The following is a 22,730-nucleotide window of genomic DNA, read 5'->3' as shown; positions in this document are numbered from 1 at the left end:
AGTGCTAATGGTTGTAAAGACAAGATTAAAACAAATGCTATAGTAACAATTAGAATACAACGGAAAAACTACTCACAATAAAGAAGTTAAGTGCTGCTATTATTTTGCAATATAGCCTCAATACAAAAATTTATATAATCCTTTCGAGCATTCATGGGAACACCAAAAGTTGCCTGTAGTTCTTCTCGAACTTGCTTTTTGGTAATCTTTGTCAGATCTGCTGTAGTAAGGATCCTTTGTACCTCCTCAAAAATCTCTCCGTTTTTTGGATTGTCCTCAATAGTAGTTGGAGCATTTGGCGCATTGGAATCCGTAATGAAGGAATTTGTTCTGCTATTCCCAAACTGAGACGAATGCTGCAAAGGTATATATTGCTGGCCACCATGTAAATTTTGATATGATTGTGGCGGCGCAAAGGATGTAATAGATCGACTCGATGCCTTGGACGTCAACGGCAAAATACTCGTGCTATTACTGTAAGCCACCATCATAGGTAAAGAAGTTGAGGAAGGCATACTGATACTTTGTTGATCGAAGACACTGCTCATTCGCTGCTGTTGAGGTATGTACTGCATCATACTAGATGTGTAAGCTGTCATATTCTCAGTGTTTCCCAAGATGCCGCCTTGATTATATGTTGCTGATCCTGCTGGAGTAATTATCATGCGATTTACATTGTTGCTGCTACTATAATTGCTTGGCCGGCTTGTCTGAGTATAAGCACTACTACTGCCTTGAGATAAATTGTCACTCCAGTGTTCTTCTGACAGAATTGCTTGTTCGTATTGTGACCATTTCATTGTAGGAATGGATTTTGGATCGAAATTTCCTTCGTCGGCAGCTACAGCTAATTTCTTTCCTTTTTCACCTACAACGATACGTGTGTTTCCCCAAGAAAAGTCGTCAAAGTGCCAATAGGCGTAAATAGGAATGTAAAAAGAGAAAATAGGAATGGCCAGAATCGAAACGAGCATCCAGATAATAAACTCCCAGCGTCCCATTATGATGAATAATAAAGCTTGTAAACCGTAAGTGCCAGCAACTGTAGCAATGGTGATTATAGGGATTATGCCATCAGAGGTAGCTAATGTATAAATCAAATAGCCAAGGTAGCCTAAAATGGCAGGCATTACCAAAGTACTGATAAGGTCCAACATAACGACGAATCGCATGGAAAAACAGCAGAAACCGCATAGACGAGGTAAAAACACAAGTTCCCCGAGGTTATGAATGGTTGAGTTGATCCACCTACGACGCTGAGAGATTAAAACACTCCAAATATCTGGTGCATTAGTCTTACAATGTGCATCAGGATTAAACTTTGTTTTAAAACTGGGGAAGTGCTTAAGTAAAAGTGTAGTTAAATAGCGATCCTCTCCAAGATGCAAAAGATTCTTCTTATGTAACGTATCCACCACATTAATAGAATAATCATCAATAATTTCATTGCTTACAAATAGGGCACGCTTGCTGTCTGCGGTTCTCACGCGGTACATAGTGAAACAGCCTGGCAAACAACTGACAGTCGAAAACAAGGATTCGAAGGACTTTATCATATGGTGAGAAATGAAATATTCATATACTTGAATCATTGTAATCCACGTATCCTTTTCGTTTGAGAGTGTCGTCTCACCGCATACGCCTATAATTTTGGAGTCTTGAACAGCACTTGATACTAAATGATTCAACCCTTCTCTCTCCACTTCCGTATCTGCATCCACCATTAAAACAAATTCATAAAAGCTTGGATTTACACCAATAATGTTCTTCATTTGATGATAGATCTCCAGCTGCAACGGGTTCATAGGTGCATCATAATGAACGTGGTTTAAGAATTGCATCAATATCAGTTGTGAATCACGTTTACCACGGTTACCCGGTTTTTGGCGCTCACGAGGGTTACCACATTTTACTACGACGATATAAGGTACAACATGTCCTGCTACTTCGTATAAACCAGAATAGATTTTACCCATATTGTGTTGTTTGGAACCTTCTCCAACTGACACAAAAGAGAGGGGTTCTGGATCTACCTGTGGATCAACACCAAGGATATTCAGGGCTATACGCGGCGTTGGTAAGTCATTGCCGCTCCCGACAATCATACCATCGCAAATAACAAAAAGGAGTTTGCGCTTGTCATCATAATCCAACTTAGATATAGAATCTATAGTTTTCCGTAGTGATTCTTCATCTTCAGTATAACAAGTGATTTGGCAAATTACAAATTTATCGTGTTCTTCAGGAGCTCTTTTACCACCGAGACGGATAGCTGCAATAAACTTGAATGCAATTACAGCACAGAGTAGAATTGTGACGATTAAGAGCAAATAAGTAGAGAACTGACATTTAGTCGAGTTTCTGCTATCCACAAAGCCAACAAAAAATAAATTTCTCAAACACACCAACTGACGCTGTTTGGTGGCGGCATCCAGTGGTAACTTGTTGAATTCATTTGTAATATCAGATCCTGCTTTTTGTTGGAATAGATCAACCACAGGTTGGGACATGAAATTGGTATCAATTCCTGAAGGTACCTCTTCGCTGGGCGGACCACGAGCATATCGTCCGCCCATCATATATGAAGTCAAATCATATATTCTGTTGTCAATAACGGCCCAAGTTCGCAGTGTATTAATACCGTTTATTATTGTAGGAGTTTTTGCCTGATCAGATATAGCCTTGTATTCATAACCCATGTGTCCCACTTTATAGTTCTGCCGTAACATAGTCATCTGATCATAGTACCAATTAGGGTTATAGTTCTCAGAAGAGTATCTAAAATCGTGATATTGCGCGTTTGAATCGGACAAATTCAAATTATAGTCGAACGAAACGTAAGGTGATATCGGTGTGCCATCAGCGCCTTGACATAAAGCTGAGACTTGAACCGGAAATAGATCGGTGGCATCTTTTCCAGCATATTCCATTAAGGACGACTGAGGCACAAGATTAGCAGGATAATGATGAGAAACGAAGTTCGTCAGATCAAACACTTCACCACGAATAGAAACGTAAGAGTTTTTATCGTTTTTGTCATGATTCTGTAATTCAGCTGGCGAAAAGACATGCTGTTTCGGGCATACAAGATCACCAAAAAAAATCAAGAACCAAAGTATAAAAGCGCACAATAGAAAGATAAGCATACAAAGAGTTACTTTCTCGCGCCAAGCAACACGGATATCTTTCCTTTTCATGCGACCACAGCATATCAGAAATTTTGATGGGATCCACCATGTTGCAAAATAAACGAAAAATAACCAGCGTTTTCGTGCAGGTGTCATTTTTGCCTGGTCTTCTTCAGTTTCCTCTAAATTTTCAATCACAGGCTGATTATAAGGAGTCAATCCAAATTGATTAGCTTTTTTGTCATTGCTGTTCAGAGAATGAACATAGGATTCTGAGCCACCATAGCAAGAACCTTCATTATCTATATATTGTCGGGAATCTTCTGTTTCTGAGATATAAGAAGCTTGGTCATTGAGCATAAACCTTTGTGAAGGGAGAGGTGACCCTACAGCAACAGCCACAGCAGCAGCAGCGGATGCTTCAATGCCGGCGCTTTCTTGTACAAGTACACTCTCTTTGATGCAATTTGCATTTAATACATCGTTGCGCTGCTGCTGCTCCGCTTTCTCAAAGTGTCGTAATTGGTTCTCCAATTCTTGCCAAGCACTAGCGCTCAAGAATACCTAGAAAGCAATATAACGTTTTCATATCAACATCGCAACTCATATGACGATGCCATATTTTTTGTCTAGTTACCTTGTTCTGCGTGATATCCATTTGATCTGAAGACCAATTCTTCGATAGCGCAATTGTTTCGCATTGAGAACGTACTAGGCGTGCTGTATCTAACTCTTGAAATAAAAAGGAGTAACGTTCTATAAATTCTTGATGAGAGTAGCACTCTAGATATCGCGTGCTAGGCAGTTGAATAATAGGTACAATTTTAAACTGTTCAAGCTGTTCGGATACATATTTTACGTCAAAGCTATTTTTTATGGAAGGTTTAAATGGATCGATGATACTTTTTGGTGTTATGCACGATACAGTCCATAACTTGACTTCATTCAAAGATACAATAAGCTCATCCATCGAGGCTTGGAGTTGTTGCAATACAGTTGTTGTGGTAGTATTGGAGCACGTATTTATAACGGTTACTGTGTCTTTCTCATCATTCTTACGAACATGGCGAGTTGATCGACGCTGAGATGGTGCTCGCTGTGGTTTCGTTGACTGGCGTCCACCAATTATTGCTGAGGTAATTTTGGGTTGACTTTCAATTGACACGTTTGCGAATAATTCTACGATAAATGCATTCCATGATGGCTGTACATCTAATCCACCTTTAAACAAGGACAGAAAATCAACAGAAATTTGATTACTATTTTCATTAATGAATCCTGTTGTGCTATAGGCAACAGGTTTTGATCCGCCAAAATGATTGATGATAAAATGCCGGGCATTGGTGTCAGCCACTTTAATGTCAAAGGAAGGATGGCTACTATTAAACTTTATCAGAGAATCCATAATATTGTCATCGGTATAAGTCCGCTTAGAAGTATCAGCCATACTGTTGATCAGATTGCAAAGGCCTTTTCGACGATTAAACAGATCGATACAATTGCCGTCTATAGTATATTCAGGTGTAGGCACGAGTTCCTGTTGAAAGATTTCCAGTTCATTTCGGAACAAGGCTGTATCAAGATAATGTTGAACACGTTCATTACCGTAATTGATGCAAAGTTGCTCAAAACATGCTGCACTTGATGACTTTTGTTGCTGTAATCCTGGAAAATCAAGGAGACTGACAAAACTAGTAAATTCTTCAGTACATGTTTTACTGTTGATACGCTCAATGAGCCATAAGAATAGAAGTGAATATAAGGTTTGACAGAGACTGTCTCGTTGCAGAGCAGCTTGTTCTGCATTCAAAATAAGCGTTGTGAAATCCTTTCGTATCATTGTTGTTCGGAAGGTTAGAACGTTTTCAAGCGCTTGAGGATCCAATCCTAAAAAGTCAGCTACAAGCTCTAATAACTCTGTGTTTTTGACATAAGATGCTTCTTGTGTGCCTGTACCGACGGGGTCCACAAATTGTAAATTACCCAAGTGAAGAATACTGGCAATCAGTTGAAATATTCGCCCAATCTGTTCTCGTTGAAAACCGCAAACCTTTAAAGCTAGTTTCAAATCTTTAAACTCTTCTGCATCCTTCGAGGTTTGTTCAGCACGCCTTTTGCTGTGATTTGCCAATAAATTGTAATAATCAGGGTTTGTAGCGGGCAACTGCAGTATTGCCTTTTCCTCTGCAGATATACCAGCCAACAGATAGTAGAAGATATTGAAGTTACTATTTTCAGCTGCTTTTGAAGATGCACTGACAGTGACACATGACTTTTCCAAGAAATAACATAGTATCTTTGAACCTATCATACGACCTCTTTCGTTAAATTGAATTTCACCATAGTAGCCATAGCGAGAAGCTGCACATATTTCGTTGTTCGACAAAAACTTTAGGCATTCACCAAATGCTTGCAAGATTCTTTGTGATTCCTTAATTTGTGTTTGAAGTTTGGATTCCTTACGGTGGCTACTCAGTTGCACAAGATGTCGGATGGCCAATCTGCGGATGTTTGACTTTCCACTGCCAGATTCTCCCCTAACAGTTGTTGAAATATGCCGGTAATAAAGTTGATCAACACTTATTGTATCTATGCTGTATTATTAGAAATCGTTGTATCATACCTTATGAATACAGTTTCATCAAAACCAGTTCGTCTCATGTGGAAGTATACGCGGTTGACAAAATCAAATAAATGCGGATCCATCAGCGAATCAGGTGTCGATTGATTTTTGGCTCCTACTGCAGCTGTTGCTTTAGATGCTTCCTTGTATGATGCCGCATATTCTAAGCTTGTTTGGTGATCATTAATGGCAAGCTCCTTGAATGGGTTTACAGTAATCAGATGATGTGAACCGAGGTTTACATATATTTTGAGCTCGTCGTAACGGATTTTGAGGAACGAAGCAAGATTATCATTTGTTGCGTTCGGTATGAGCGCTATGTCCGTAATATTGTGATTTACTGTTGCTCCATTATTCCATTGCGACTTTTTTGTTTTTAGCATTCTTTTAAAAGTCCACAATATTATAAAGGAAAGCTATGAGACTTGCTTTTGATAATACTACGGATATGAAGAAGGATAAGAGAAAGGAAAGAGAGGAAGACTGGAAAAAAGACGAACAAAACTTATGAAATAGAGATAAGTAAGTGTGTAACATGAAGAAAATATGAAGATGCCAAATTTTGAACAATTCAACATGAATTCGTCACACAGCAGCCGTAAAAATAGAAACTCTTCAACCATTTTCATATTCTTTAAAAAGGCATATAGTGTTTTCATAACAAATTGTCATCCTTCCGAATTAAACTAGTCATGATAAAAAATTTGGCTTAATGCTTTGCACTGGGCGCACTTTGCTTATGCATATATTCTTAAACATTCTTAAGACATTTTTTGCTTGTCGTATTGCTCAGTGGTAGTCATGGTAGCTAACAACAGTCCGTCTATATATTTATAAATTGTTATGAAATAAGAATTACTCGAAGTCTTGAACTCTACGCAGGATATGGCAGGATACCAAAGTTGATGAACTACTAGTGGCAATAACTAAACTCGTGACAAAATATGCGGCTAGGCATTGAATGTACATTATAAGTTTCAAACAGTATATCTAATCAAAATTTTCTCTCTTTTATGATACTAACTTATATCTTGAAATTACAACAAAACTATTACAGCTTCCTAATCAATATGTTACTTTTTATATATGACGATGACATCGGTGGTTTTGTTGATGTGCTATATGTCTGTGTAGCTTTTTACATGAATATTGATGACCCTCAAGTTGCGACCGAGTGTAGGCTGCAGTTAAAGATGACGCATTATTCAAAGCGAAAGCGGATAAAGTTCTCCTCGGAGCTGCAGTATTTTTGCAATTATGATGTCTTTTGGACCAATTCTTAGATACAGCAACAGATGAGCAGTGGTGAGGGTGATGCGTATGGTGGTGATGCTTCTTACAGTTATGGCTTTTTTGATGATGATGGCGATGATAATAATCTGATGATGGACAGCATTGAAAGTTGAACTCTAAGGAAGAGTAACGTTTACTCATATTGGATAAATTGGTATCCATATCATTATTGTGGTTGGACGATGGTTTCGTCCCCTCGCTATACTTGTTGCTGACGGCCGGCTCAAATTCTTTATCAGTATCAGATAATCGATTTAAATGTACGTTTGGCATAAGGGCGTCGGTCTGCGGCTTATGTTCATTTAGAACCTCACTCTCTTTGTGCTCGCTCAATTCAGCGAAAACGTCGCTTAATCGATAGTTGCTCCAATCCTTCAATTGAACATTCGATTGCTGTGCATTTTCATTTTCAACGCCTTCACCATGAAGTAAAGATACAAGACTAGGGACAGAATAATGAGAACGTTGCATCTGCATATTTTCGAGCTCTCGCTTTAGCATTTTAGGGACTCTGATGTACTCCGCATCCTTTTCCTTTAAGTCACTCACTATTTTGGTTATAGTCGCGGGCTCTCCTTTCATAGTGATTTCAGTAATATCTACTTTTCTGTTGTTCCCTTCTGTCAGAGTAGTCGTTGATGAATTAGACAGTAATGCATTCTGAACGCTATTGCTGTTCTCAATCATTCCATTCATAGGTTTCGCTTTTAACCCCTCTGCCTCTTTAAGAGCAGCCTTATCCTTTGTGATGGATGTATCAGCAGAAATGTTGACTGTTGACTGATTCTCTTCTTCCTTACTCACTTCAGCTTGAACAATATCGATCGACGTTCCTTTCCGCAACGAGGTTGCTGATACAAGACAATTCTCGATTCCAGAATCAACATAAGTAGGGCATAAATTGTCTTCTTTAGCAAGAGTTTCTGTATGATGGTGGCTAATATTTTTCTTAACATAAGAGCAACGCTTGTGTCTCTTAACTCTATTGCAGCAGTTACATCGGCTTATAGTTGCAGAAGATTCGCGCTCATAAAGTGGCCTTATTGCTGCTGCAGCTGAGCAGGGCAGAGTAGTAGCAATTTCTGCATGATGATCCTTTATCTTACTAGCCATCAGTAGTTGACTTTTTGTTTCCATATACATTTCCCTTAAAACATCACGTTGGGCAGCTTTTAAGGATGAATTTTTCATAATAGCTTCATTGATGATTTGTAGTTGCTGCTCCTGGTCTATCTGCAACTGCTGAAGTTTCTGTTGTTGCAATTGCTGTTGCTGTCGAATTTGATGCTGTTGGAAGTCCAACTGTTGTTGTATCTGTTGTTGTAGAAGCATGTTTTGCTGATGTTGTTGCTGTTGCACAAGTTGTTGTTGAAATTGGTCATGGAAGATTTGCGACTGGTGTTTTTGTGGAAAACTTGGATATGCAGATACCGATCTATTAAGCTGATGCTGATTCACAGATGAAGAAGCTTCGACTATATCATTGGAAGAAACTTTTATGATGATGTTCTTATTGCCGGTTTTTTTTGTACTTGATTGTTGTTGCATACCCTGAACATACAGCCCGCAATTTTTATTTTGTGCATTAGATGTAAAGTACGGCCCATTATTGTCAACTTTCAACGGCATAGCTTGTCCGTAGAATGAAAGGCGGTGGGATATTGGCCGTGCTGTAATAATGCCAGATTGTACCTGTTGTTCAAACAAAAAAGGAAAAAAAAAAAAAAAAAAAAGAAAAGAAAAAACATGTAAACCATTAATAATAAGAACAATACTCATTAAGGCTTTTGCACTGTGACTAACCTGAATTGTATTATCTGCATTTATAAAATTATGTTTGTCAATCGACGGTATCTCTTTAGTAATATTAGTCGCCAACTTGCTATTTATGGCGGAAGTACTTCGGGTAAGTGGACCATCAGGGCGCTTGTTGGGTATGAATGTGTTATTGAATGACTTTGAGAATGTAGTAAAGGAATGAGATTGAACTAGCGAGCCACTGGGACGAGGGTTACTTGCAGATGCAGATGCATCTTGTAGCAGCGGCATTTGTTGATCGGTAGCCATGGTTTTGTTATACAGGGAGAGCATAGATGGCGAGGTAAGGTTCTTGAGAGTAGTAAGCTCAACGTTTTCTGCATTTGCATTTGATTGTTGTTGAAGAGAGTGGCGAGTTTCTTGTCTGTGTCTTTCTTTCATTCGATCCATTAGGCTTTTCGATGAAGAGGAATTACCTTGATTAGTGGCAGTATTGAGATTAGAAACAGGAGCTGTAGTTCTATTAATCAAATAAGAGGGAGTTGTGGTCCTCAAAAAGGTAGAATTTCTGTGAGGTCTCTCAAGATGGTGTAGGTCTGTTGAGCTGCTTATTCGAGGAGGAAGAGACAATCTGTTATTGCTCGATACTGTCTGAGGTGGTGTTCTTGATATTGTAGCAATAAATTCGTCATCTGTGTCAGATTGCTCGTTGGATGTAGCACTAAGGGTGTCATTAAGTGGAGTGCTATAATAGGTGATATTCATACTATTATCAATAGTATTTGCAACTTTGCCATCCCTAACATCCATGACGTTCACGCTGTTACCGTTAACAGGACACAGGGATTGTGATTTCTGTTGGCCTCTAAAGGAAAATGACTGTTTACTGTGCATTTCAAAATTTCCTTTGTTATTGTTACTCTGTGCCTGTTGTCCTGAAATGTGTAATGCAGGGTTTTTTCGTCCTACTGCAGTTGATGAATGTGTAGGTGGTATTCCAACTTGATTTTCTTCAGCTACTGCTGATGGGGGCTCGTCGTCAAAACTCAAAAGTGGCGGCAATCTCTTACCTAACGATTTTTTTTCCCAATGATTTATGGTTACCAAACATTGACTGAACAATATCATTTGTCAGATATCCAATTAGGGGGTCATTTACCTCTTTGAATGCTTGCGGTAGGCTTGCCTTCTGTTATTTCTGAATTCTTGATCGTTGCATGATTTGTCGTACTAAGCTCATTCATGATGTCGTCCATCAGACTTGTAGTTAACTCTTCTTGAACTGAAATACTTCCTAAATCAAAGTTAGTGCTACTGGACAAAGTCAACGTGAAGCGATCATTATCATTTTCCTGCGCTGGAATATGTGGTTTGATGGCGAAGGATTGTTCGTGTGTTGAGGCACTCGATGTGGGTAAAGCTTGGCGGGATTTCCTTGTGAATTTTAGTAGACCCATCGCAACAGATACTCTCGTAATTGTTTGCTGGAAGAAACAGTTATCTTATCAGGAAAAAGAAGCGCTATCGAGAAAATTGAACCGTATAGCGAACCGTATTGAATAAGAAAATTAAAAGTAATAAGTAAAAGGGATTTAAAGAGGAAGGGAAAAAAAAGGAACTTTTTCTTCTTTGCGTCTTTGTAATATCTGTTTTCCTATATAAAAATACCCATCGTTATGCACGCGTTACTAGTTGATAGAGATGCGTTGCCTTTTTCTATAAAAAGGCGTGTAGTTTTCCTGTTTCTTTTTTAACAAGGAAGCCAACTATCTCCTGACTTCTTAACTGAGCCAGTCAGCTTTAAGAAAGAGCTATAACATATTATCGTCTTACTACTAGCAACAATAGTTGACCATTTAGATCTGGTTAGGGTGGTAAATAGATTTCCTAGATTTCTGTACTATAAAGCTCTTATCTGCATATGCAGGTTCATGTAAATAATAGTTTGCAAGATTATTGCCAAAGTATGAGCACGACATTGCAAATACGCTATCAATAAGATCATTCTATGCCTGTAGGTTCCTCATCGCATCCTATCAGTTTCTCCCATCTTCTACTTTTTGCCCCTGTTGCCTCCCTCTTTTATCACTTTTTTTTAAAGTATTTTTATTTCTCCTGATAAATATAAACGACGTTTATTAAGTCATATTATTGCCACATTAAGCTAGAAAAATGGCACATGTAATTACGCAGAGAAAACCATCCTTTATCCATAAATTTAAGTAGTTGCAACAAAAAAGGACATAGGGAATTTCTTGACATAACTTATTGCCAAATAACATAGCTTTTTCGACAGAAGAGCTACATTGCAATAAACATTGCAGGAAATCTACAAAGCACCTTTCAGGAACATTACTATTGTCTCAATCTTACTTTCAAGCCTTCATAAACAGATATCTCATTATCAGTACTTAAATGGACAAATTTTGAAAAAGTACTGTTACCGTAAAACCAATGAAATAAGGCTGTTATCTCATCTTCCAAAAACTCTAATTGATTCAACAACGCCTTACTTCTTCTTCTGTAGGGATCTCCGACATGAAAACTTTCTAATATGACTATTTACCCTGGATCAGAGAAAGTACACTTTCTTTCTTGTTCTTTGCCCGAAATCATGTCAGAAGCATCAAACAAACCAAAATATGAAAAAATCTTAGGAGGTGGTTCACTTGTCGTGGCCTATCAAATTGCGAACAAGAAAGTTCTTCTTGTGGGTGGAGGCAACGTTGCCGCTCAACGTATCGTTTCGCTAAAAATAGCCGATGCGAGAGTCCTTGTCGTTTCCCCTGAAAAAGGATTGAACGAGGAAGTCAAATTTCGAATCGACAATGGCGAAGTCGAATGGATCAATCGCCAATTTATAGACAGCGATCTCGACAACATAGATATGGTTTTGACAGCCATGGATGACTACGATGAATCCTTTCGTATTGGACAACTGTGCAGAGACAGACGTATTCCTGTCAACGTAGCGGACGTCCCACCTTTATGTGATTTCTATTTTATGTCCCAACATCGTGATGGGCCTTTACAAATTGCTGTTTCAACAAACGGAAAGGGTCCCAAAATGGCCAATATGATACGTGTCGCTGCTGCGAAAGCTTTACCAGAGAATATGGGTAATGCAACTGAAATGATGGGAAAACTACGTGCCAAAGTGAGGGAATGGGAACCTTCTATGAAGAACTCAGGAAAGAGGATGACATGGATTACAAGTATATGTGAAAAATGGGGTATTGAAGGCATAGGCCGACTTAATGAAATCAAAACGAAGAAAGAAGAGGAAGCCTTCTTTGACAAGATTAGAGAATGCTTCATTATTGGCGCAATACCTGATATCGATTCTGTTTTACCAATTCCTTAAAGAGCTGTTACCTCAAGAAGATCTATTTGTATCTAAAAAAAGCTTTTTTTTACCCCAGTTTTTTTGGTTCCTTTTTTTGGAAAGTTGGTATTTAGATATACAAATTTACAGTGCTTATCGTTTTCTTCTTTATTCTTTACCCTTCCAAAGTAATATAACAAACTCAATATTTCCAATGGCAACAATAAATAAAGAGCCTCGTATTACACTAATAGGTGGTGGACCTGGTGATCCCGAACTGATCACTGTCAAAGCGCATCGCTTACTGCAAGAAGCAGATCTAGTTGTCAGCGATCGCTTAATCCCACAACAGATTCTTGACTTAGTGACAGGTGAACTACGAATTGCTCGTAAGACGACAGGGAAGTCCGATGAAGCCCAAGAAGAATTGATGCAGTGGTGTTTACAAGGCTTAAAGCAGGGATTACATGTAGTAAGGTTGAAAATTGGCGATCCTTTACTTTTTGGAAGAGGTGGTGAAGAAATAATTTGGTTCCGGGAGCATGGATTTGAGCCTGAATTGGTTCCTGGAATATCCAGCGCCTTTTCAGCACCGATGGCCGCAAAAATACCAGTTACATTTCGAGGTGTTTCGGATCAAGTGATCATCACCACGGGAAGAGGAACAAAAGGTGCAATGCCTGATTTACCGGATTTCAAAAGATCACAGACTTTGGTAGTCCTTATGGCAGTCGGCAGAGCTCCAGAGTTGAAACAACTCCTTTTAGATCGACACTACCCAAGAACACTTCCGGTTTGTTGGATAGAAAACTCTAATTGCCCAGAGGAGAGAATTGTTTTCGGACAGCTGCAAGATGTGGATACTCTAGTGACTGATCATAATATCAAGGCACCTGCTGTGCTTGTTACTGGCAATGCTGTTGAAAGTATTCCAGCAAAGTAACAGTATATTCTCAGAAGTACATTGATATATCATAATTGCTTTCAGTTGTTTGTTTGTTTTTGAGTTTAGCTGCAGATGGGGGCGTAATTCTTTCTTCAATAATCCTAGATATTGATAGTCCAAATACCCTTTACCTAAAATATTTTGATCATTGAACTGTTATAGCCCACTATTCAAGGGCAATAATTACTACTGTTACTGCTCGTTTATTGGGCAAAATTTAATTTGTATACTATTAATACATAAAAATGTGGGGTAGTTATTGCTTTCTTTCCCCTAAGATTTCAATAGTAGGATAGATATTGAACTATTCTAAGTGTGTACAAATGCTACTATCTTTTTTAACAGTATTTTGCTAGACTTTTTTCTCATCAAAAAGCGTTGCAGCTGATTCTGACCGTTCGGATTTTTCTTGTTGTTGCAATGCTTCCGACCGTGCCATACGTCCATTGAAGATGAGCGCAAAGGCCATACATAGTCCTGCAATTATAGCCTGAAAAACTAGTGCTTTGTACATATTACCTTTAGGCGTACCGTATGGGTCACGGAATAAATCCATTATAATCACCAGTACGAAACCTATAAATTGAGCTCCTTGCCATAGAAGTGAAGTTGACAGTGATGGAGTCACAGGATAAGTACCTGTTTGTTGGAAGAATAAGCTTAATGTAATTATACTCTCTAAGAACTACAACAAGTAAGACGTACATTCAACCCCTAATTCCACACAAATGGGTAGTATAAAACTGAGAAAGAATTGACTCAGCATGTTTGTGTACAAAATCGCCGCAAAAGAATCTTGCTTCACTACAATGATAAAATTTGATATGCTGTTAGAAGATAGTGTAAAGAACAGATGGGAAAAAGTTAGACTTACCGACAAAAACGAATGCAACGTAAGTTGTGAACATCAGTGGTGTCATAATTTTCAACAAAACCTTGTGTTGTTTAGTACGATCTATCACAGGACCAGAAACAACTGTAGTTTGACAGAAATTGAGTCAAACGATTTCAAGAATGTTACGCAACCATCATTCTACTTACGGCAACCGAATGAGCCGCCCACAACGCCTAAAGCGGCAATCATGCCGACATCTCCATCTGAATATCCATAAGGAGAGATAGCCTGATTCATTAAACCATTCCATGCTATAGATAGCCCAATATTGAAACCGTGCACAAAAAATAATATGATGAATTGGGGATTCTTCAGTAACAAGAGAGCTTCCTGCATGAGAGACATCTGCGGTTTTGCAGGTACATTGTTATCTACATTATTGGCCTCTCTCAATGCTTCGTATGAAGCAGGAGTCTTTGGTTTTCGAGGAAAGAACAAAAATGGTATTGTACAAACAGTACTGATAGCGGCAACAACAATAACCTACAAATTATTAGCAGCAAAATCAAATCATTACGCTAATTCAGGAAACGAAAAAGATCAAGACTTTAAAATATATCTTTACTGTCAGTTCAATTTTGTCTTTTCCAGTTGCAATTGCTGGTATTAGAAACATAGCAATAATTGTGCCATAATTGGATGCTGAGCAAAATCGCGCGGAAGGTTAGTTCTACTTTAAATAGTCTGGCTGTTCTTTAATGCACCTACCAATGAACATTCCAGCAGTTGCTCTTCTATTCTCTGTAAACCAAAGTACAGTGAACTACAACAGGAAGTGTCAATAGTTGAAATCACGTCTAGTTTCTTGTCTTTTCATTTTGAGTGATTACGAATTGTTTACCATGGTCATGATATTAAGACTAATTGGTGAGCTTAGGGAAGCAATTGTTTGGCCTATCATCATGACAATAAACGATGGTGGGCTTATTTTAACTGCAATCCATCGAATCCAACATCCAACTGAAAGCAAGACGCCGGAAATAAATAGCTAAGGTAGGAAAGGAAATACTGTTAAAAGGGCTAAGAAACTACATTATGCGTTCTGTTTTAGCATAATTTTTTTGAGAATTTCATACATACCGACCATTTGACACCTGTTTTTTTATATAAGTAACTTGTAAAGAAGCTTACAAAAATGTAAGCTATTGCCATTATGTTGTATAGCCAGTTAATGCTTGATAAAGAAACGCCCATGAATTCCGCTGTTACTGAGGGAATAGGGCTAAAGGTATTGGAAAAAATAGCAACGGCAGCTCGAATGCATACAATACAGAATAGTAATAGCCAAGCGATAGGATAAGTTCTTAATTCTGGAAGTGGTGAAGGAGCAGTCGTAGATCCCGGAATACCATCGGCAAAATGATGGCTAGTGGCCCCTGTACCTTTTTCGACATCGAGGTTGTTGCCTTCAAATTCTAAGTCATGTATTGTTCGAGTAGGTATTAAATCGCTGTTGTTGGTAGCTGTATGGTTAGATACTCTACCCTCATCAGTTTCAGATGAATTTGAAGATTCTTCTGCTTTGTCTGTTGTTGATAGAGGTATCAATGGGTCTACTATTATAGGATGATGGAGCGAACTTCGGGAATGCGATGAAGGGGCTCTTTCTATACGCAAAGAATTCATTGTATCTTGAGAGGCTTTTGATGTGAAGTATCTAGTTGATGTTGAAGAGGAATGATATTGATGGTCTTTATGCCGTTGTATATGTTGTTGATGCGCCATTATGATCGAAATGTATATCACGAGAAATTCAAGTAGGAGAGTCCTGCTCTACCGTAAGGATGGTAATCGTTCAAAGGAAATGCTCTTTTTCTTTCGTGAAATGATATTCTTTATATATGAAAGAGCCACTTATTGTAAGTTAAACGAATGAAATACTAGGAAGAAAGCGAAACGAAAAGGGATGGATTTAATGGTTTAGTTGAGAATTCTCGTATTTGTTAACTGAAAAAAATCATGCTTCTTCCTTACATATGTGAGATGAAATAATGTGAACTAAGTGACAGAACGAAATGCAAGAGCTCATAATGGCATATTGTTGAAGCGGGTTTACTGCTCGGATTATTCCTTTAGCTTGTTTTCTATTCTCCTTAATATCAATTAAGGCACAAGTTTCTCTATTCTAACTTCGCTAGTGGGCATTTTACAATAAACATACCTGGAAGAGTTTGTCCATTACGTTGGATCTCCACCATTTTTGATTAACATTAATCAATAAACCTAGCTCAATTTTACGAGATATTTCTCAAAATATATCTTAAGATATTCATCTGAACTAGTGTCTGGTCATATAAGTCGCGAATACGATACAAAAAAATTTACTGGGACTATAGATAATTGGTCATACTAGAAAAGCACCATACGTAAAAGCATGATACTTATTATGTATAAGTCCGGCAAATAGAAAAATGTCGGGTAAAGAGTTCGTACATAAAGTAGGCTTGATTCTACGCCTTCTATATATAGAGTAATTTGTAGGTATAACGTGTGGAAGTTGCAAATAAATCTTTAAACCCCATGATTTCATATTTCTCAAGATAACGAACTACATCATATCAAACACGGTAATACGCGATCCAAGAGCTTTTGATGTACACCACCCTGTACCTATGTTGATCCTTGCTATTAAATGAAAGGCTTTGCTAAGGCTTTTGTCCTAAATGTAATTAGATATTGAGAGATTCAAAACTAGCAAAAAGACAATAGATGCTTACGCAACAGTATGTAAATACTATTTTTGATATTAATCTCGATAAAGATAATGACATTCGAACAAAAAAAGAAAAAAAATTGTTAAATGAACCAACCGGGTTGGCCATTATAATGTTGTGCTGTAATCTGAATTTCTGTAAAAAGTCCCTTAATGAAAAGCTATAGCATAATTTAAGGAGAAAGCGAATGTTTTATAGCAATTATTCTGCGAATTAGCTAGTGCCTTACGTATAACTGTGGTTGTGAGAGAAATTCGTGGAATATGCTTCATACGATCAGATACTGCTTAGGATTTCAATAAAACTAGTGAAATCGTCAGCACTGTCTACATAATGTGTGTATACTTGAAGATGCTCGGATCCGTGCTACAGCGTTATCTGGCACAAGCGTCTTATGTAGTTCACTAGCTCATGATCTATTGGTTTGGGCAAATGTATTTGCATTTGTTCTAGAAGAAAAAGCTTCCTTTTTGAGAACGTCAGAGCTTTGAGAATCTCAATCAGTCAATTTTTACCGCTATCATCATATTGCCTTGTGAGGTTAAGACAAGGAGTAGGTTAAACTGAATCTTTGAAAGATGTGATTTAGCAAAATTCAGACTTTTTAAGTCTTTGGATACACTTCTACTTCCACGGCCTACAATACAGCAAACAAATGAGGGCTCTAGTGTCCGGCGAAGAATTCAATCTCAATAAACGTCGCTGAGTTGGTCTGTAATAACTTCATTTGGAAATCGCTACAAAAGCAAGTCCTCGAATCTAACTTTCTCTGTTAAAAGCTCAACATGACACCGGAAGAGCAAGCTGCTAAAATAAAACAATTAAGGGAGGAAATTAGCAATCTGAATAAATCAGTACCTGATCAGGTAACTAATAATTTTGGGAAGCGTCAATTCGTCACTCAAATGACAAAAATATTAAAAAGAAAAATCGAAAATTTATGCTTAGTATCTTGAACAATTTTTAATTGCTCGTAGCTGGAATGTTGTAAGTTACTCTTCCAATTGGAAAAATGTTGCTATTCCTGCATATGCGATGAGAAGAGAAAACATTATTAATGAGAGTACTCGTACTCTATATTTTCTCGGATTTAGGCAGCTGCAAAAGACCAACTCTTGAAAATGTATGAGTGGCGAGATAAAAACCAAATCGACTATCATCCAGTGGCCACAGATGAAAATAAACTTCCTGTTCTCTATGCTGTTCGGGGCTTTCATAGTATTCCTGATAGTAATTTGGAAGCACAGCCGGGTATATCCGAAGCAGTCCTTAGAATCAACAAGTATATGGGTGGTGCCTGTTTGCATAAAACGGATAGAGAGGGATGTCCTGTTTACATTGAAAGATTGGTAATTTAGATACGGTCAATAAATTATTGCTCGACTAACAAATCAGCTAATTTTTTGCTTTTTCTGACATTAATATGTAGGGTTACCATAAGGCAAAAGAACTGGCGAAATATACAAAAGTTGAGGAGGTGCAAGGATATCATATCGGTTGTAATGAATTTTTGCACAGAGTTGTCATGAAAGATTGTTCAATTGCAGCTGGAAGGCACATCAATAGGGAGACCGTCATTTTTGACTGTACTGGCATGAACTGGGGCCGTAAGTGACATAAATATGCTTGGCAAAGCTATGTTTTATCTATCAATAGCTCTGTTACTGATGGGGTCATGTTTCTTAATATTGTTTGAACAATAGAGCTGCATATGCCAGCTTTGAATTTTATTAGAGCAATTGCAGACTGTGATCAGAAGTACTATCCAGAAACTCTCAACAAATTCTTTTTGGTAAATGCTCCCAGTGCCTTCGTATATGTTTGGAAGATTGTTAAAGCGTGGCTTGATCCTGGTGTAAGTAGAATAAGTGGAGGCATAATAATAAAATACGAGTTTTTCATAAATTTAAGTTCCTTCGCTAAACAATATTGACATAGACTATTGCCAAGATACAAATTATTGGATCTGATTACAAAAAAGCACTGTTAGAACAAATTGCACCAGAGAATCTACCCAAGTTTTTAGGGGGCGAATGCGACTGTGATCATATGGATGGTGGTTGTGTACCTTCCCAAGTGTTAAAAAATGCGAAACCGCTGAACGCTACCGACGCTAACCAAAAAGTAGCTACTGCTTATAACGATGACATTATGAAACAAGGCAAAACGTCTGATACCATTCGGGGACCTGCATTTCACTAGAATGACGTTTCTTTGTTTCCCGTTATAATTCTACACTCTTGACTCAACAAGTTTTAGAGAACAATACATTGTTCAAATTGTATAGACAGTTCCCAATTTTTGAAGATTAAAGTAACACATCCGTGCACCACAGAAACAACTAATAAAATTTAATCATTGTGATCAAAAATACAGACATACTGTTGTTAGATACGTAATTGTAGATATAAGGTGCTGTTGCTGGGTGATTAATGATAATTCAATACTATTAAAGAGCTGTAATCATTCCTTTAATCGAAGAGACCTATAGTACAATTTTTTAAGAAGGATATTTAGCAAAAAGGTTTTAAACCTAAAGAATATGCACTCTATATAAACTTACCGAAACCCATATCGTCATCAGATTCTTCCTTTTCCTCAGCCTTTTCTTCTTCAGCGGGAGCATCACCACCGGCAGCAGCACCACCAGCAGCAGCAGCGCCACCAGCAGGAGCAGCACCAGGAGCACCGACATTCATGAGGAGAGACTTGAGGTCTTGACCAGCGAGGGCCTTAGCATAGAGAGAGAACCAGATAGGTTCAACTTCGACACCAGCAGCAGAGACAAGGGTTTGGAGCTTGTCAGCCTATCAACAAAAACTACTGAGCAATCTGAACGTGCTTCGTGCATAAATCGAGCTACATGTAACTACATGTCCAAACTTACGGTGATTTCAATGTTGTCATCTTCGAGGATGAGAGCAGCGTAAACGACGGCGAGTTCGGCAGACATGCTAAATTATTCAAATTAAAAAATAGTTGGCAAAATGTTAATACATATAGCTGTTCTGCGTTAAAGCTGAAATTATGAGATGACAAGAGGTATCGCTCTAATCCATCACAACAATGATATTGTAGCCATCGATTAGATTGATTTCATCAAGGTTCGATTAAATGGATATAGAATGACTCTTCTCGGCTCATATATATTTCGTTCTCTATATGCGAGTACATACGCGTTACGGATGGATGGAAGGAGGATATAACTATTGTGGCATCACTGCTTTTGGTTTTGGTGAAGCTGTCAAACAGAGCTTGTTGCTGTATCCGAAAATTGTCCCCCGCGCAAATGCTCAATTGGAGCCGCAATCGGGAAAAATAAAAAAACCAGACCTTTTGCTTCATGAGGACAGAAATAAATAAAATGATCTGTTCTTTATTGCTTTTTTTGTTCAGTATGCATACATATTTACATCAACAAAATCAAGCAGGTTGAAATAATAAAAGGAAGGAAAAACTAGTAATGAAAAAGATTATTTGAAATGTCTTATTGTACCGTTTTCGAGAAAATCAACCAGGTCTACTTCTTCACGTCGTTTCTTCATTCTTACTTTTATCTGTTGACGCTCCCTTTCGAGCATGGTGAGAATTACAAATTGCTCAGATCGCTCTTGCTCTAATTCAGACAATTTTACCTTTTGCCAATCAGCATGCTTGTTACATTTCTTCGTCTGTTGACATATATGGTACGCCTTGTTGGTATAGACAGGATTGCCTTGATCGTCTTTGAAAATATAGTGACGGAACCGAAATTCACCATTACTATTACTACTATTGCTACCTAGTACTTCTTCATCTTCACCCTGATCTCCACCATCTTCGACTGCAATATCGTGGATTTTTTCCCATGTGGAATCAGGCCAGGATAATCTTGAGTCAAACCCGCATACACCTTTTTCTTTGAAATGTTGACGATGATATTGTAATACTAAATTTAAAAACTTTGATTTTTTTTCCACTAATCGGACAACATATTTAGCATGCGCTTTCTCATCTTTAACTCTCATTAGCCTTGCTCTGTCATCGAGATCGGCAAAACTGCTTAGTTTCAATCTTGAAAGTGGATTATATATTTGTTGCTCTTCAGAGTTACTATGGGGTATAGATTCTGTTGCGGTAGTTGTAGTAATGGAGGTATTGGTCGCAGCAGAGGGGGATTGGGCGACAGTTGTAGTAGTGATGTTGACTCCTGCACCGTTAGTGGAGGCACCTAAAGCGTTTCTTTTCTTTATTTCAGCCAATTCAATTCGAGCACGTGCTACTTGCATACCACAGTTGTCCGTACAATATTTACTAAGATGACCTTGGTTTGTACCAATTCGAGCAGGTTTTGAACAAGCAGGATTAGCACATTTTGGTTTCCATGAAGTCTTTTTACCTGTCACTAGAAAGAGAGACAAAATCATAAAGTCAAAATTTTCTTGCTGCGTAAAAATTTCCTACACCGTGTCCCAATTGCAACTTACATTTAGAACAGTTATCACAATAATAAAGATCAATAAATTCGCTCTGCTTTTCGTCAATCTCAATACATTCGCCATGGAACCATTCGTTACATTTGTCACAAGCAATCATAAATCGTGGTGCGTCATAAGGCCTCTTACAGATACAGTACAAAACGGTATTATCTACAGTTGAGGGTTTCGTCTGTTGTTGTTGTAGTCCTGTGGCCGCTGTTATTGACATAGCCGGTGACGAACCAGGAGTAAGAGGCGCTGTTGAGTGTTGATTACTGCTTGGATTTTTATTCAGTGGAGGCCGACCTCTTTTCAGTTTTTTCGCTGGCTAGAGGGGAGGATGGAGGATTGAAGGTTAGTAAGTAACTTGGAGAACGATTAAGTATAGGGCTTACTTTTACTGTTTGAGGCGAGCTTTCTTTTATTCTTTTGTTACTGTTTGTAGAAGGAGGAGGAGCGGTACTGGCATGGTTATAATGGTTAAATTCTTCTCTTTTTAACTGCTTTTCTTCATCAGTTTCTGTGGTATCGCCTCCGCCGTCAGAATCAATTGAGGAGGTTGGGTATTGTGAATAAAGTGGGTATTTAGTCAAAGGTGTGGTGTAGGTAGCAGTTGTTGTCGATGTAGGAAAAGAAGTAGGAGTAATTGTAGTCGTTGTGGTGTCAGTGGTATTATTGTTGCTAGTTATAAAGGTGGTAGATATAGGTTTTGAATCGATGGCATGCTGAGATTGCTCTTCAGGTGTTTCAACCGGCTGCCATTTCAAGACAGCTGGACCCACTCGTTTCCGTAAGGGCAAATGCTGTGCAGTATTGTTTGTATTACTGTTATTCACACTAGTAGCAGCATTTTCTGTTGTTGTTATTAACGACCCATTATTGTAACTATCACTATTACTCTCCAGATTGGACATTTACGATTTTAGAATAGTGGTGACGGGAAAGTAGCAGTTGAGACTTTTGTTTGAAAATACAAATAGAGGGACGGTAGATGAAAATGACAAAAGGCAGATCAATGGAAACAGATTGATTAGGTATAGTCAAATGCTAATGTTACTTTCACAAAGAGAGATCTTTTTAACGAAGAATAAATACTCGAGCTAATAATATGATGATGTCGTTGAAGGGATAGAAGAGGGCACAAAAAAAAGGGACACTTTGGATTGAAAAATAATATTTTGGAATTTGGAAAAAACTGATTATTTTTAAGGGAAAACGGGTCGCTTCTTACTTCGAGTTGATTTTTCGACCTGTGACGTCTTCGTTGGTTTGGGTTGAACTTGGACGTACTTTCTAATATGCTAAGTATGCAGACTAAACCGATAGCCAAATGTACTAAGATATATCTATACTTCATAATGTGTTACAAGCTAGCAGGAAACAAGCTATGAACCTTAAAAACCGTCTCTGTTTAGAAATTGTTTGATCTAAACAAAAAATACTGCATGTGAGTGGAACAAAAAAAGAAAAAAAAAGTCGAAATTGAAAAAAAAAAGGAAAAAGTCTCCCTCTTCTTCTTTATATATTTTCATACGACCTACAGAACAAAAAGAAAAAAAAAGCAAAAAAAAGAAAAAAGATATACTACAAG

General features: G+C 38.0%; 7 protein-coding genes across 7 annotated transcripts; 2 read left to right on the top strand and 5 right to left on the bottom strand.

The window, feature by feature from the left end:
• Window positions 1-86: 86 nt before the first annotated feature.
• BDF20DRAFT_831523 (chitin synthase-domain-containing protein) lies at window positions 87-6,134 on the bottom strand (the record flags this gene model as incomplete). Its single annotated transcript, XM_053078458.1, has 3 exons — window positions 87-3,692; window positions 3,766-5,722; window positions 5,752-6,134. The coding sequence occupies 3 exons, from the start codon at window positions 6,132-6,134 to the stop codon at window positions 87-89; spliced, it is 5,946 nt and encodes a 1,981-aa protein (XP_052940745.1).
• A 246-nt stretch (window positions 6,135-6,380) lies between these two features.
• BDF20DRAFT_46448 (uncharacterized protein) lies at window positions 6,381-10,382 on the bottom strand. Its single transcript, XM_053075514.1, has 3 exons — window positions 9,962-10,382; window positions 8,848-9,872; window positions 6,381-8,736 (listed from the first exon to the last, which is right to left on the bottom strand). The coding sequence occupies exons 1-3, from the start codon at window positions 10,257-10,259 to the stop codon at window positions 6,832-6,834; spliced, it is 3,228 nt and encodes a 1,075-aa protein (XP_052940744.1). The 5' UTR covers window positions 10,260-10,382; the 3' UTR covers window positions 6,381-6,831.
• A 1,034-nt stretch (window positions 10,383-11,416) lies between these two features.
• Window positions 11,417-13,070, top strand: BDF20DRAFT_811296 (tetrapyrrole methylase; the record flags this gene model as incomplete). Its single annotated transcript, XM_053076674.1, has 2 exons — window positions 11,417-12,148; window positions 12,363-13,070. 2 exons carry the CDS (start codon window positions 11,417-11,419, stop codon window positions 13,068-13,070), a joined length of 1,440 nt encoding a protein of 479 aa, XP_052940743.1.
• A 177-nt stretch (window positions 13,071-13,247) lies between these two features.
• On the bottom strand, window positions 13,248-15,809 carry BDF20DRAFT_46402 (major facilitator superfamily domain-containing protein). Its single transcript, XM_053075512.1, has 8 exons — window positions 15,049-15,809; window positions 14,810-14,956; window positions 14,677-14,731; window positions 14,534-14,610; window positions 14,115-14,451; window positions 13,948-14,049; window positions 13,779-13,877; window positions 13,248-13,712 (listed from the first exon to the last, which is right to left on the bottom strand). Exons 1-8 carry the CDS (start codon window positions 15,691-15,693, stop codon window positions 13,426-13,428), a joined length of 1,749 nt encoding a protein of 582 aa, XP_052940742.1. The 5' UTR covers window positions 15,694-15,809; the 3' UTR covers window positions 13,248-13,425.
• Window positions 15,810-17,452: 1,643 nt separating this feature from the next.
• Window positions 17,453-19,044, top strand: BDF20DRAFT_844902 (CRAL-TRIO domain-containing protein). The gene is made up of 6 exons (XM_053079648.1): window positions 17,453-17,548; window positions 17,631-17,669; window positions 17,777-18,031; window positions 18,112-18,289; window positions 18,386-18,537; window positions 18,621-19,044. Exons 1-6 carry the CDS (start codon window positions 17,468-17,470, stop codon window positions 18,882-18,884), a joined length of 969 nt encoding a protein of 322 aa, XP_052940741.1. The 5' UTR covers window positions 17,453-17,467; the 3' UTR covers window positions 18,885-19,044.
• Window positions 19,045-19,082: 38 nt separating this feature from the next.
• On the bottom strand, window positions 19,083-19,635 carry BDF20DRAFT_844900 (60s acidic ribosomal protein-domain-containing protein; the record flags this gene model as incomplete). Its single annotated transcript, XM_053079647.1, has 3 exons — window positions 19,083-19,167; window positions 19,246-19,489; window positions 19,570-19,635. 3 exons carry the CDS (start codon window positions 19,633-19,635, stop codon window positions 19,154-19,156), a joined length of 324 nt encoding a protein of 107 aa, XP_052940740.1. The 3' UTR covers window positions 19,083-19,153.
• Window positions 19,636-20,155: 520 nt separating this feature from the next.
• BDF20DRAFT_909256 (uncharacterized protein) lies at window positions 20,156-22,053 on the bottom strand (the record flags this gene model as incomplete). Its single annotated transcript, XM_053083564.1, has 3 exons — window positions 20,156-21,066; window positions 21,149-21,467; window positions 21,535-22,053. 3 exons carry the CDS (start codon window positions 22,051-22,053, stop codon window positions 20,156-20,158), a joined length of 1,749 nt encoding a protein of 582 aa, XP_052940739.1.
• Between the last annotated feature and the right edge of the window lie 677 nt (window positions 22,054-22,730).

This window comes from Mycotypha africana (assembly GCF_025528875.1).
Source record: "Mycotypha africana strain NRRL 2978 chromosome Unknown BDF20scaffold_1, whole genome shotgun sequence".
Classification (NCBI taxonomy): domain Eukaryota; kingdom Fungi; phylum Mucoromycota; class Mucoromycetes; order Mucorales; family Mycotyphaceae; genus Mycotypha; species Mycotypha africana.
Note: the sequence above shows the minus strand (reverse complement) of the source record. Positions and strands in the feature narration are given on the sequence as shown.

Excerpts from the sequence above, each read along its gene's own strand:
- BDF20DRAFT_46448 (XM_053075514.1), bottom strand. The coding sequence starts at position 10,259 with ATGGGTCTACTAAAATTCACAAGGAAATCCCGCCAAGCTTTACCCACA. Across the intron at positions 9,873-9,961 it reads TACCGCAAGCATTCAAAGAG|GTAAGAGATTGCCGCCACTT; the intron begins GTAAATGACCCC and ends AAAAATCGTTAG. Across the intron at positions 8,737-8,847 it reads ATGCAGATAATACAATTCAG|GTACAATCTGGCATTATTAC; the intron begins GTTAGTCACAGT and ends TTTGAACAACAG.
- BDF20DRAFT_844902 (XM_053079648.1), top strand. The coding sequence starts at position 17,468 with ATGACACCGGAAGAGCAAGCTGCTAAAATAAAACAATTAAGGGAGGAA. Across the intron at positions 18,032-18,111 it reads CTGTTTACATTGAAAGATTG|GGTTACCATAAGGCAAAAGA; the intron begins GTAATTTAGATA and ends ATTAATATGTAG. Across the intron at positions 18,538-18,620 it reads AAGCGTGGCTTGATCCTGGT|ACTATTGCCAAGATACAAAT; the intron begins GTAAGTAGAATA and ends ATATTGACATAG.
- BDF20DRAFT_46402 (XM_053075512.1), bottom strand. The coding sequence starts at position 15,693 with ATGGCGCATCAACAACATATACAACGGCATAAAGACCATCAATATCAT. Across the intron at positions 14,050-14,114 it reads GGGCGGCTCATTCGGTTGCC|TTGTTTCTGGTCCTGTGATA; the intron begins GTAAGTAGAATG and ends GTCAAACTACAG. Across the intron at positions 13,878-13,947 it reads CGTTGCATTCGTTTTTGTCG|TGAAGCAAGATTCTTTTGCG; the intron begins GTAAGTCTAACT and ends TTATCATTGTAG.